The 14,995-nt window shown below is 38.4% G+C and overlaps 1 protein-coding gene across 6 annotated transcripts in view; it reads left to right on the forward strand.

Annotated features, from left to right (window-relative positions):
- The first annotated feature begins 1,932 nt into the window (after positions 1-1,932).
- Positions 1,933-14,995, forward strand: part of USP15 (ubiquitin specific peptidase 15) — a 59,778-nt gene continuing 46,715 nt past the window's right edge. For 2 of the 6 annotated variants that reach the window (XM_066319092.1, XM_066319093.1), the window contains exons 1-2: positions 1,933-2,097; positions 12,996-13,123. In XM_066319092.1, coding sequence (XP_066175189.1) covers positions 2,009-2,097; positions 12,996-13,123 — 217 coding nt within the window. In that variant the 5' untranslated portion in view covers positions 1,933-2,008. The remainder of the gene's footprint in view (positions 2,098-12,995; positions 13,124-14,995) is intronic. The other 4 variants (XM_066319087.1, XM_066319089.1, XM_066319090.1 and 1 more) reach the window with 3 other exon arrangements.

Raw genomic sequence — 14,995 nt, forward strand, 5'->3', positions numbered from 1 at the left:
CACTGATAGCTGGAAGGGCTGCCACCTCAGCTAGCTTTACTATATCCTGCATTCACTTATAACACAAGCAGTAAGATATAAATCTGTATTACAAATTCTTGGGTTTCATTAGAGAAGGTAGGTCATTCATCACTATCTCCAGTGCTGTTTCTGTTTACCATGCAGTTTAAAATGTAAAGATCTTCAGGCACTGTCTAGGACAGAGGTAGTTGGAAACAATTCCTTGCCCACTGACAAAGCTTAAAAAAATCCCCCAGATTTTACACTAACACATTTGCCAAGAATGTGAGTAAAGTTTCAGATACTGTTCCACTATGAAAAACAACTGTTTCAGCTGAAGCACTGGTAGTCCCAGAAAGAGTCTTACTCTTGTCTCTCCTTGGCAGCTCTTAAAGCTCCGCTTCAAATGGCACATTGTTTGCTTTGCTGTCTCTATTTGTACCACTCAATACCTGTCTAGTACCATAGATAGACTGAACCAAGGAACAGGAGATCTTTCCCTGAGTAATTGCAGTTATGCAACACAAAGCACAGAGACGTGGGTAGCTCCGGGTGAACCTTTGGCAAATTAAGCTACTGACAGTCCTGCTGAAGCCTGATGAACAATGAAGCCATTTTCCAGCACTATGTATTGAGAAATATTTCCCCCCAAAATTCCATGAAAATATAGTTTCTGTATGAATTTAATTTTGGCACAGAAATAATTTTCAGAGTGTAAAACACTGTTCTTATCCGTCAAGCCCTGGTGTATGTGGGGTGGGAACTTGTCAAAGTTCTTTCTCAACTTGGAGATTCTAACCCAGAAATTTATTCCTGAAGTGGCTGGAAACCTTTTTCCTGTTCAGTTAAGTTTTCTCTCATTAAGTCTAGCCATTAGATCCACAGCTCTGCCTAACTTGTATGTTTTACTTCCTTACCCCTCCTGCTGGAATTTCACATTCCAGCTCTTGGAGAAGCCATGGATGTCATCACCAGTTGCTCTGAGCTCCTGGGAGTTCTTACATATTCGATATGATTTTCGTAATATAATTTTGTCTTTATTTCAATATCATGATCCTCACTGATAATCCTGACAAAATAATTACTTAGCTTTGTACTACCATGTCTCATAACAGCCTTGCTTCCTTTTTTTTTTTTTTCAGCATACGTATCTAAATAGCACTTTTTAGTGCTGTTTGTAACAGCTACATACTACTAGATTCTATATGCTAATTAATAGTTTATAATACCTAACTGGCAGCCTAAGACAGATTGCTGGTGCCAGTCACACAAAGCGGCTGGCTGCAATGGCTTGGGCGGAGGAAGAGGGCGAGGTATATACAATTGCAGGCATTACGCTTACACCGGCTAGATCTACGAGAACAAACGCTTGTTTTCAAATGTTTCGAACCACCCCAGCCCTAAATTCCCACACCGTTGTGATTCTTTGAAATCTCCATACAAACGTGAAGTCAGAGAGAACCTAGTTATGTAATATGTGGGCTTTTTTTTTTTTTTTTTTTTTTTTTTGAGGTGTGTGTGTGTGTGTGTGAAATGTCAAGCAACAGGTTGCGCTGTTTGTACAAGGTTCAGGCAAGAGTGACTGAAACAAGCACAACAAATTATCCGTTGGTTTCTGCGAAGGTCTGGAAAAGCTAACGAGAGTCACAAAGACTTATTTGAACCCGCCACAGTATTTGCACAACAGCGCAGACGGTAACATCATACGAATTATGGTGATCCAAACCACTCATCCGGTAGCGAGGCACAAGGGACCTAACGGCACACGCTCTTCCATTAAGGCACTGAGGGAAATGTCTCCTGCCCGAGGGCGACGATGGGACAGGGGGGACGGGACGAAAGACCTCCGGACCGCGAGGGGGCGCTGCACTGCCCGGGCCCGCTCCGGTCCCCGTCCCGCGGCTTCTGGGAAGGGCGGGGCCACGGCCGCCCCCCGCAGGCGTCACTCCCAGCATGCAGCGCGGCGCGCTCCTGCTCCTGCCGCCGCTGCCGCTGCCGGTCGGAGAAGATGGCGGAGGGAGGCGCGGCGGATCTGGAGACCCAGCGCACGGACGTCGCGGCACTGCTCAAAACCGCCCTCCGCAAGGGCGACACCTGGTGAGGGAGGAGCAGGGGGGCTCGGGCGGACCGGCAACGGGCGGCGCCCCCCGCCCCCGGGGCCTCTTGGCTGCCGGAGGGACCGACCTCCTTCCCCTCGCCCCCCCGCTCCCGGGAGTGGCTCGACGTCCCTCCCGCTGCCGGGAAAGTGGAGGCGGGTGACAAGGGCAGGGAGTCAGTGCTGTCCCCCGCGCTTCCCGCCGCTCGGTTCCCGCGGCTCCTGCCAGGCGGGGAGCCGCCCGGGTGCGGCGGGGCCTCGGCCTGGCCCGGGCTGCGGGCGGGAGGCGGGGAGGCAGCGAGGTCAGCGCCCGGCGGGGGAGGGCAGGCAGGGAGCGGCGCGGCTGCCGGGGGGCAGCGCCGGATGGCGGGCCCGGAGCGCGTGGGGGACTTGTTTTGGCTGCGCGAGGAGTGTTGAGGTGGGGGAGAGGAGCTCTGCTATCAGGCGTTTCTTCCATTATCCAGGCTGAAATGGCCCCGGCTTCACCTTCACGTTGGCAGAAATTGTATCTGTACCCCGACCTAAGTGCCCTAATGCCCGTCTGTGGCTGTGACAAGCCTTGAGTTTAAATTTTATTGCGGCTATAGACGTGTTAGCTTCCTAAGAAAGAGGCCCTGAAGGTGCGAGCGGGCCTTATGATACGTTTTCGACAATGAACGTTTGGAAAATATGTTTTTCTGGTCAGTTGTTAAATACTTCTTCCTATGTCATATAAATTGTCAACAGAGTCATCCACGGTTGAAAAAAATTAGGTTAAGTAAGCACCTCTTTTTGGCGTGTATTTGGTAATTGAGTTTCTATATTTGTAGTTGTACGAGACTAGGAAATGGGACTTTTTCTTTTAGGAGGGGAAAAAATAAAGAACTGGCACTTTTTCCACGACTCAACCTCTTCATCTCTTCCTGTGTGAAACTGTCACCCAAAGACAAAGGCTGAAGCGTTAACTTACAAGAAAATTAACTATGAATACACAGAAGTAGAACTAGCCCACCTCATTTCAGCTGTCATCACTCACTGTTCCAGTTCTATAAAAGACTATATTTAACAGTGTTGATACTGCAGCATGTGTCAGAAGCATACATTCTGATGCATTATTCAAATACTGCTGAGTATATGTTCAGTTTTGGCATACGAACAGACTGCTCTTGAAACTGGAAGAGTGTAAGAAACTAGAAAAGGGAAGTGAAATCACATGGTAGCATCGAAAATGACCAGCGGTAGTAGAAGTGTGCTCAGGCTTGTTGTCTTTCAAGATTGCTTTTTTTGGGGTTCTGTTGGGTAGTTCCCAGTTACTAAAACAATGTTTCAAGCGGCTAATATTGGTCAAAGTGATAGTGCTTTTATGACTAGTTGACAGAATTACCGACATAGTAAGTTTACTGTGCTGTTTACTTTTTTTAGTCTGTTCAGTATTTCAGTACAAAAGAATCAGTTATGTGGGAAAAGCTTCTAAATGTTCTGTGAAAATATACCTAGCTGTGATTGACACTGATATAAGTCAAGTGTTTTAAAACTGAACAAGCTACAGCGAAGTCCATTTGAAGTTTTATTTGTGACCTTTTAAATCAAGCTACATAAATGTGTATTCCTGTACATTCATAGGATGTATATTTTGACTGTGCAGCTATCTTGACAAATTAAAGGGTATGTTTAGTCCAGATGATTTTTTATAGGTTTTTGTCAATGGCTTTTTCATTTTTTTGGGACATCAGTAAGGAAACAACAGTTGAATTGCTGTAAGCCATGATTCGGGATTGCATTGATTCAGTAGTAAATACTGCTGAAAAATTTTTCAGCAGTGCCGTACCAGCTTGTTCTGTTGGAGCTTTAAAATACTCAAATGCAGTCCTTTAAAAAATGTTGGCTTATACGTAAAAAGTCTTCCATGTTCTTCAGAATTTAGAGTGAACAATAAGCTACATATGGAAAGTATAAACCTTTGGGGGTTTTCTCTAAGAAAAAAAGCAACTAAAGAATAGGGCAAAGAGAGGCAAATCTTAGAGACAACTATGAAGTAGCTGATGAAATTCTTCATTAGTTCTTCATGTACACTGCAGAGAAAAATAAATAAAATTGACTTGAAATGCAACATTTTTCGAGTTAGGTATTGGAAGAAGAATTGCTAGAATTAGAAACCAGTTGTACAGGTGGTTTAGTAAGCTGTAGAGTTTGTTCCATTAGATGTTTTTAAGGGTAGCTTGGGAATATTATGCATTAAGCTGTATTGCTCCAATGGACAGACAAGGTTTGTGTCTTTTAGCTGCTTCCGATGCAGGGACAAGACTTTGGTCTAGTTTGTCCCAGTGGTTTTTTTGCGCTCTCCATGGCCAGTTAAATAATTAAACTGGGAGATTAAGGATTCTTCGGTCTCTCAATTTATCTTATTTTTCCAAACATACAATTAATAAACATCAGATTTTTCCAAGAAAGAACTTCCTTTGTTTATCAGTTCTTTTGAATAATGTCTACTTTTGTTAGTAAAGTCAGTATAAAAAATACACTTCTGTTCCATGGAACTTGAATTAATATAAGTTTTACTTCTTGCAGTATTGTCCAAAGGATCTTCAGGTTCTCAGGTTGAAAGACCTAGACTTCTTTTTAGGAAAAGAAGAAAATGCTGCATTTTGTTTTATGTCTCACAGTTTTAGCATCCAGTATGATTACATCTCAATATTTTGAAATTCTGCTGGTGCTTGACAAGTTAAGATAATTTATTATGAGGAGATTTTACCTTCTCATTTAGAATGACAAAAATTATTGGTTGTTACAGCTGCAGGCAAATCTGAACTCACTCAATGTCTTCTACTCTCAGAAATTGAAGAGCTGGTGATGTTCATGAGATTTTTAGGCACAGTATAATTTGTGTAACCAAATGGTCTTGGTGATGTCATTTAATGCCTTTGTAGCTGCAGTGATATTCTTGAGAACCTTGCCAAGGTTTCTGTTTTTACAGTATCACAGAAGTACAGTTTTCAATACTGAAAGTTACTGATCTTGGAACAGTTTTTTATAGAGGGGAAGACTGTCACTTTTCCCATGTGACTTCTTGGGTGATTTCTCTGTAATTTCTTCTTCATATAAGGTGTAATTTCTTTATTTTATCTTTAAAACCGGCTTCTGCCCTGACTTTAGTCAGAGATACTGTCTCAGTAGCTCAGATATGACATTACAAATGCTTTCAGACTCTTTGCTACCTCTTGCACATATTGTCCATCTGTGGTCTAGGATATGTAACCATATTTCTCACCTTTAGGTATCACCTGAAAATAAAAGTTTTACTTAAAGTGTGTGATAGTGACGTAAAAATAGCTAACAGGTCAGCAATCAGTTTTTACTACTTTTTCTCGCTCTTCCTCCCAGAGTTTCCCCACTGTGTTCTTTCATCTATTGCTTGCCATAACAATTTGTGAGTTGATGAGAGTATAGAAGTTACTTGGATAAGAATTAGGTGGTTACAGTGGACAAAAACTATCACACTGAGTTTATTTAGTGGCTGAGGGAACAAATGCAATCATTAGATATTTGAATGGGGAATACCAAGTAGCAGTTTGTATGTAATGTATGCAGAATATACTTGTGAAACCATTCTACTGGCCTGTACTGGTGTCCATATGTGATGGAATGTGTTTATTTAGAATGAGTTCAGACATCTCAAAACCTAGTAGGGAAAGCAGAAGCCTTGTGTTTCAGAGAAGAGCTTGGAGAACCTTTGTTTTGCTAGAATTTTGAGTCGTGCTGAAATAGTTATGTAAGAGGAAGATGTCTTCTAGGATGAGGATTTTTAGACGAGCAGATAAAGATTTAAGGCACTATGTAAACTAAGGCTAGTCAGGTTTAGGCCAGAAGGAAGATGTTGATTTTCAGCCCTGTTAGCCAATGAATTTTGGTGCCAGTCCTCACTTCATAAGAGTGATGAGATAGATTCTTAATAATTTCTTGGTGTTTTAAGACGTGCTAAGTAGTAAAACCACAGGAGTATAGTATTTTTGGTTTTCAGATGTGCCTGATACACATCACTTCTGAATTTCTGCTACGTCTAGGTAGAGTACTGTTGTGATCCATACAGTACATTTCCTGGATGGTGAAAAGATATTCTTTTCTTAACTGGTGAGAATTTCATTGCCTCTTCAGTTGTAATACTTGGTCACTGGAGAGAGTAAGTAAAAATGAAGTGGGGTAAAAATCCAGTGAGTGATTAGTAGATCTGGTAAGTTCAACGTTGAAGAATTTTTCCTCCAGAAGTGAATTTCCCCACTGAACATTTAAGCATTTTAATTCTGGCTGTGATGAAAACTCATGGATCTTGATGAACAGACATTTGTAGCCCTGCTTAAAAACCATGCAGTGCCCATCATTGATGACAACCTCGATGCTGAAGAGCTTAGCTTTAATAGCTTTTTACCCTGTGGTCTTCAAAGAACATGATGGATTTAAAGGGACCCACAAAGATCAAGTCCAACTCAGCCCTGCACAGGACATCCCCAAGAGTCAGGCCATGTACCTTTTTCTCAGGACTGTCGTCTCAGGGTTTTCCACATTTCAGCATCCATGATTGCATTGTACATGAACAGAAGCTAGACTGAATGTTAATGGAAGATTTTACTTGATTTCACTGAGGGCATGATGAGATGTTATGGACCTGCACTTCAATAATCCTTGCAATGATATTCTAAATTATTTTGGTAACTTCATAAAATGAGAAACAAGGAACACTATGTCAGTGTTCCAAGGATAGATTAAGAGTTGGATGGAGGTTTGTTTTTTGGTTTTTTGTTTGTTTGTTTGTTTGGTTTTTTGTTTTTGTTTTTGTTTTTTTTTTCAAATGAAGTTTAAATTGCTGATTATGACTTTTAAACCTGGTGGTTGAAGTTTGGTGTTAGGTTTCTCCTACTGCTTAAGGAATGATGTTGCATGTGACCAGTGGTTTGCAAAGATTTAAGTTCTTCTAGACAACACTTACAGTGGAAGTAAGTAGATGCATTTTTCTTCTGTTTTAATTGATTAGGTAGGGTGAGAGCATGTTAAAATCATGTTTGTTCCAGGCTTTTACCTGAAAATTGATTTGTTATATTATTTTTTAATGAAAAGTCTTAAATGGAAGATTTCTAAGGGTATACGAAACACATGGTTGTTAATATAATGTTCACACTGAAAATTTAACATAAAATTGCACTCCACTACTTTTGACTGAATTGTACTTTTTGGTTGGTCTCTTGGCAGTATGGATGAAGACTGTGCTGCTTAGGCTACAGCAGCATATTATGGGAGTGGAACATATTGTGAGCTGTAGTGAGAATTTGATTAGCTGATTTGAAATCTTGCTGCATTTTGTTGAACTAAACACTTATTTCTGAAGAGGAATCTGGAATACTTAGATTTCTTAAAAATTGGAGGTACACTGTATTTTTTTTGTCTTTGACTTCTGCATCTTTTCTTGTGGGTTTACCTCTGTTTTAATAAAAAGATGGTTTGGTTTGTGTGGTAGAGTAGAATAATTATAACAGTTTTGAACTTGAAGAACTTGTTAATTCTGAAAGAAAATTGAACTTGAAGGCATCTGTTAAATGTGAGTGTATTTGGTCAAGCAGTTTTGGTCACCTTAATCAAAGTAGAAATACAGATACAAACCCATTACATTCTTATTTTTGTAGTTGCAGTTGTGCAGGAGCAAAAATCAGATGCTGTGCCTTTAAGCAGGAGTCCTAATTTGCTTTCTGCAAAACAGTTGTTCTACTTTGTCCTCTGTATTGCTTAATCTGTACTCATGCACAGTGAGGAGAGTAGAAAAAATCCTCACCTATCTCTCTGGACAATTTGCACAGTTTTACTGTTAAAAGTGAAATAGCTTCTGTTCAGAGGATATGATGTCCCAGCAGTATACAGTGCAGAATGAGTGTCTCTCTGTGAAGCGTCCTTATTGCATATTAAAGTTTTCTGGTTTGATTTTGAATTCAAAGAGCTGATGTATCAGTCAATATAAATAAATCTAGGTTACATGTTGTTGAATTCCGTCTGCATATAATGGTCACAAGAGTTCAGAATGCTTTTGACAGCAGTACGAAATACCAAGATCTTAGTCATACTGTTCAGATATTTTTCTTTCAACTTGGATGTTGACACAAAGAATGAATGCTGTTGTACTTGTGTAATGTTTCTATTATGTTAATTAGTTTTATTAAGTCCAAATATACAGTAAATCACAGGTAGAACTTTAATTACATTGAAAAGTTAAAAACTATGGGAGAATTTTAAAAATCAGTAAGTTTCCTGCTAGTACTTTCTTTCGTTCAGTGAACAATTTCCATGTAGTCATACAGCTGTGAAATTTTAAAACTTTCATAAACTTAAAATTGATGATGATTATTATTATTATTATTATTATTATTATTTGTTGAGTTTTTATTTAAGAAATGAATTTGTACTTTTTGTACTTGCATGTTAATCTGCAAAAGGCTGTAAGTAATCATAGTTTGGGCTGACTTGAGTCTCAGCAGTTGATCATGATACAGTCTTTCCTGGTAAATTTAATTGGGTGACCCAATTTTATTGGGTTTGCATGGCAAAGTGTTGAAAGTGGGGTTGCTACAGGGGTGGCTTTTAGGAGAAGCTGCCAGAAGCTTCTCCTGTGTCTTACAGAGCCAATGCCAGTCAGTTCCAGATGGACTGACCACTGGCCAAGGCCAAATATCCCAAATTGAAAGGGACCCATAAGGGACAGGGAATCCAACTTCCTGCTCTTTGCAGGACTGCCTAAAGCTAAACCATATGGCTGGGAGTGTCTTCCAGATGATCCTTGAACTGACTGGCTTGGTGCTGTGACCACTTCCCTTAAGGAGCCTGTTCCAGTGATCAGCCACCCTCTCAGGCTTTTAATGATGTCGGGTATGAACTTCCCCTCTTGCAGCTTCATTCCATTTCCTCATGTTTTATTCCATTATCTGGCATTCCAGAGGACTCTAGAGTGTAAATTGTCCCTTGTATATGATAATCCACTTCAGACAGGCAAGAAACATTTTACAGAAAAGAGCAGATACATTTTAAGGAGCAATCTGAAGCTCTACTCAGAAGTAAATACTGGGTAATGAAGCAGGCGAGACTTGAACTGGAACGTATTCACGTGTTCTATAGTTGTTGGTTCTACTTGCACAAAGAAAATTATAGGTATACATAATATGACCAAGAAAAAGCTCCTACAGCTAATTAAATTGTACAGATATTTCCAGTATTATTAATACTGAAAATTCCATATTTGAGTGTAATTTTCAGCAAATGGTGCATGCATGTTTTTGCTTACTTTTAAGTAAAGGTTTGGGGCTATTCCAGTGTTCTGTGTTATCAACCAGTTGGCTCTAAGTGACTTGGTTGTACTACTTTCTTCAATCAATTTGAGTTGACTGATTTGAGATATCTATAAATGTCAGATATCAGCTGTGTTAGAGTTAACCAGTCCATTTGGCTGTGCAGTTGTCTTAAGTTTTTAAGGTTTGTCCCTCAAAGCAGAATATCTAGAAATTTGAGACTGTTCTTGATTTTAATCTTTATTCAAGTCTTCCAGATTTGTTTTACCTCAGAAGATGGGTTGGTTGTCCTGCTCACTAACTAATCTGATGACATGCCAGAGAGCAAAACTTGTGTTTCCTGATTGAGTGAAATCTTGTTTCTATAAGATAACAAACATTTGTTAATCATAATTCTAAAAGCTGGATGTACCATGCATTGTAACTTGCATGGGGAGTTCTGGCGTAGCCTTCTTGGTCAGGTCCACAGTTCAAAAAACTACTGTAGCATTAGGCTCATTTGGAACTCTTTCCTGTATTAGGTAATAGTAACAAAAATAAAGGCAAAACATTGTACCAAGTTTAATATACTTATATTTTGGTCTCTGTTTTACTAGTGCATGGTCTGCTATTTTTGTATCTGAGACCACATACATTACAGGAAGTGTATCAGGTCCAAGTGCATACCCCAAGTTTTTAATAGTTTTTCTTTTAAAAGGGATCAAGTATCATTTAAGAAAAGAATGTTTAGCAGATACAGTTCTGTTTACTTGAGCTTCCTCTTAAATTACTGGACATCCCTCATAGGTAATAATTAGTTTTCAGGTGGATGATTGTATCATGGATATTCTGACACTGATGAAAAGATAAATTAAGTTGCATTCCAATAAATTAAGGCATTCCAATTGCCTTCTCTTGTGCAGATGAGTAGTCTTGTTGATCTTGGTGAGAATGCTGTATTGAATGGTTTTTTAGAGTCAAAAGCTTTAACTTATAAATCTCTGATTATTACTTTTTGCATTAATGCAAAGAAGTCTGGATTTTAGCTACAGAAGTGCTTTAGCAGGTCGATTCATTCGCCTTAAACTGAGCATGGTGTCATTGTGCTCCTGTTGGTTTTTTTTTCCTTTCCTCACCATAATCTTTAATATGGCATACCCTTCTTGCATAAAATGAGGGTAGTGTATGGCATTTGAATGCAAATTTCTGATTTCTCTAATCTTACTGGAAAAGTAGTATTTCAGGTCTTGATTAAGAGCAAGTTCTTGTAGTCAGGTGTTCTGGTTTTGGCCAGGACAGAGTTAACTTTTCCATGGTGAGAGAATGGAGCCTGGAGCCCAGCCCTGGTCTTGTCCAGGTTATTATGCTTTATCACCCCCAGGGCTGGGAGTCAAAGGCTCCTGCTTGGGAGAAGAATGGTGTGGCTTCAGGATGAGGAAGGGCATGGCTGGAGGAAGAAACCCATCCATTGTTCATTGACCCCCAGGATAAGCATTTTGCATGTAAATCACCCTCTTTTTAACACTTCTGTTGTTAATATTACTGCTGTTACTGTTAATTTTTCTTATTTCTATTTCCAGTAAATTGTTATTATCAGCCTGTAATCTCTGCTTTTTGTGGGATGGGGGAAGGGGAGCAGTTTATGGTTGGGGTTTTTTATTCAGAGTACTAAACTGGGAAATACCATTCTTAAACCAGGATAAGAGAGAAGATTACAGCTACTGTATCTGTGTTCAATAATAACTCGACGTAGCTTTTCTCACCTGTACCGGATTTCTGTTAAAGGAAAAGTAGCAGAATGTTCATGAAAACACCTAATGTGTATAAAACACAGATATACATGTATGTGCATATGCATGCTTATAGCCAGTAATTTGCTGTAAGAATTCACATCTATAGTGTCTGCTAGCATTTTTCAAAATCTCTATGTGCAAATTTTTTTTTCTTGGCTAAATAAATTCAGTAAACCTTTATTTTCCATGTAGTGCATGTTACCTCTAGTTTGTGGTAAAGGAACTTGACTGCTGTTTAGTTTTTAACATTCTTACATACTTGCATGATTTATAAGTGGCCTTTCAGCTTTCTTAATACAAGAAATATTAGGCTGTTATTTGAGCTTGAAGAGATTTCTAAATTTAATTCCTAAATGTGAAAGGAAGTCATGAAAGATTTTTTGCACTTTGTGTTAGGAAACAGCAACGTTTCCTAATGTTGGGAAACAGAAATGTTAGGAAGGACCCTAAGGAGATACTGTATAGCAAATTTTCATTGATGGCAAAATTAATTGGATGTGGAAAAAGAAATTTGATGAAATGTTGAAATAGATAATTTTGAATATTTAAAATCTAGAACAGTGGACCCCAGACTTTCTCACGCTGTTCAATTTTATTATCAAAAATTTGTATTAATCACTCTGTTACCGGGGTGTGATAAGACATTTAACACAAAGAATTTGAAAAGTAAAATGATTCTCCAGGAGCAATAATTTCTTAAGCATTAGTTAAAATGAAGGCAGTTTGCCTGTATGGTAGTTTCTCTTCTGTGTAAAATTGTATCTTTCCTTCTTAGGATTCGTAGTTCATTCAAATTTAGGTCAAGAAAGTAGAGGCCAATGGGACAAGTCTAGCAGGTTTGGTGGTGACTGCATTCATAACCATGCCCAGTTACAGCTCTTATAGGATAGAGCTGGATGGTCACAGCAGAAGAGAAAAGGGAGAATGCTCTTGCCCTTAAGTATGTTAATGAGAATGAAAACAGTGTATAAAGCAAAAGGCAAGGGCATGTCAGATTAATCAAATTCATAGTAACATAGTAGCAAAAGATTTGGGATGGACCAGGCGGAAGAGATAAATACTTTTAGGAAGAAGGAATAATGCACGTGGTATCTTAAAAAAAATAAATAAAATCTGAGCATCACTGAACAAATTTAGTATCTTGATCTTAAAGAAAATCTGAACAAAAAAGGTATAAAATGCAGGTATCACTGGACTTTGTAAAAGCCAGACTGTGACAACAGTTTAATCTGGATAAAAACACTGTAGAGCTGAGATTAGAGATATAATCGCTTTATATGGAAGTGTGATGTTGATAATTATTTGTAGGAGGAACATCTAGTCCTCTGTCGAAAGCAGAGTATTTACTGTTTGTGTTGATGTTGACTCAGAGGAGGAAAATATGCTCTCTGGTTCTTGACAAGGCATCAGATTCCTGAAGTTTTTTAAGTTGCACATTAATGTTATAAATAAAACTACATCAGTAGACAGTTCCTTACTAAAAATTCTCTTACTTTTTTAAAGGGCTGTCTAATTACAGAGATTTAACTTGAATTTCCTGGTTTCAAAAGTCAAGAACAGGAATTAAAGTTGCAAAAAAGGAAAATGTTTTTTTTTTTTTTTCAGCATGTCATTTTTCAGCCTCTGGTATGTTGTATTGGCAGTCTTGCAAAACTGTACCTGGTGCTGTTAGTGAGGTCATAAACTGACTACAGGTGAAGTCCTTACTGGTAGGAGATGGTGATGGTGGTTGTCATTTCACAAGGCTGATGAATGCTGGTGCATTATTATGAATTAAGTAGGAGGTAGTAGCATGCCAGTAATTAATATGTATGTCTTCTTCCTTTTAAGGTATCTAGTGGATAGTCGCTGGTTCAAACAGTGGAAAAAATATGTTGGTTTTGACAGCTGGGACAAATACCAGATGGGAGATCAGAATGTGTATCCTGGTCCTATCGACAACTCTGGACTTCTCAAAGGTAACTGCCTTTCACTGTGAAATAATCTGATAGTACTTTAAGTGTGAAGTTGTCACAGATTGTCTATCTTTTGAAGTTGGCAGTGTAGATGAACCTCAGCATATATAAAGGTAAAAATTTTCATTTCTTTTCCGATCATGGCAAGGGAACTGGCATATATTTCCCTAATAAATCACAATTTTATAAATACAATTATTGGAACTTTTTTGTAATGGTAACAAAATATGGAATAATGAACAAATTCCTAGTTTATAATGAGATTTTGGGTTTTCTTGAGAACTGAAAATTAGTCAAGTTGATGAAAAGGTAGCTTGAGTTCACTATGATTTCCCTTTTTTTGGTAGCTTAACCAAATTGGTTGATTTAAAATAAGATTTTTAAGCTGAACTCTAAAACTTACTTCTGTAATAGAGCCCCAAGCCCTTGCTGTAGTTCTGTAACAATTGAAGAAGCATTATTCAGTTATTATATTCAGTATTATTCAGGTATTATTCAGTTCAGTGACTTGAGCTGTGTGACGAGGTAGAGGATAATTTCCTATTTTCTTTATGGTCTTGTTGTGTTATGTTAAACTCTGTCAGTGCTTTAATTACTCAGATTCAACTGCCTTTTGCTGAACAGTAGCCAAATTTTTGAACACAGGTCTCAAAATACTTTTCGTCATATTTTAGTCTTCACTTCAAATTCTGTATTTAATGCCCAGTATCAAAATACCATTAATGCTTTTAATATTTAATCTGCAAAATCGAGCAAATGATTAACTGGCTTTCTTCTTTGCATTTACAGGTAATTAATAATACTGCTTGTTCTATTAGCACATAAAAATACCAGTTTTTCCATCCTCACAGGGTTTTTGATGAACTCTTGGTTTTCTTAATTCAAAACTTCTGTAATTAGTATCTCATTATTTTGCAACTTATATGTTAAAGATGATTGCATCATTCATAAATTTGTTGTACAATATTCTACTAATTGTCAGTGTGAATTGGTGTATATGTGTGATGCTGACCAGTGCCTTTGTAGGAGGTGCTGTATCGTCATATACATCTGTATGTTCTCTTCCATCCAAAAACGTTAGGGTCTTTTTGCTCCAGGTGAGTGTTGTGCTTTGTTTTCTGAACTGTGAGGATTTAGATCTTTTGTCTGTTCTTGTAGTAAATTTTGCAGTGAGTCAAGGATGTTCAGGTGTTACATCTTAGCTGACATCAGATGTAGCAACATCTTTTTGTCCTCAGTGAGGTAGCATCAGCTTGTTTTCTTTTGTGCCTTCCCTTTCAAAAATAGGTCATTTCTAGTTGTGCCAAACACTGTTCGTTCATCTGTACCGTTTATAACTTAATCTACATACATGTTCAGATTATGTTTAAAGTTACTGTTGTTATGAGGCCTACTTTAGGGTTAGCTGTCTAAATTTATTTAAGTCGTGTTAGCAATTTTCCTAAAAACTTCTGAAAACCTGTATCCTGTTGTTTTGACATTACCAGTGCCCCTTTCAAAATAGACAGCATCAGGGGTTGTGAACTTCAGTTTTTGCTCATTCATGGTTCTAAACTATGGCTCCACGTTGGCAGTGATTCCCTGCATCCAGTTACCCTCTGACATCTGCTGTTCCTGTTTAAAGGTAGTTTTAAAATTAAGGCCATTAGTGCCCAACAAATAATAGCTTTCTCTTTCACCCATTGCGAAGCAATAATCCTCTGTACTAGGTTTTCTATGTAGCATAAACTGACCCTGAAAATGCTTGAATTTTAATCTTTGGCAGTTTTTATCTTAATAGTAGTATGCTCTAGTTGCTTTCATGCTGCTCTCCTTAAAAATGCACACCTTATATGAAGAACAAAAAAGTCTAAAATGGGCATGCTTTCTCAGATA

Source organism: Sylvia atricapilla, chromosome 5 (genome assembly GCF_009819655.1).
Source record: "Sylvia atricapilla isolate bSylAtr1 chromosome 5, bSylAtr1.pri, whole genome shotgun sequence".
NCBI lineage: Eukaryota > Metazoa > Chordata > Aves > Passeriformes > Sylviidae > Sylvia > Sylvia atricapilla.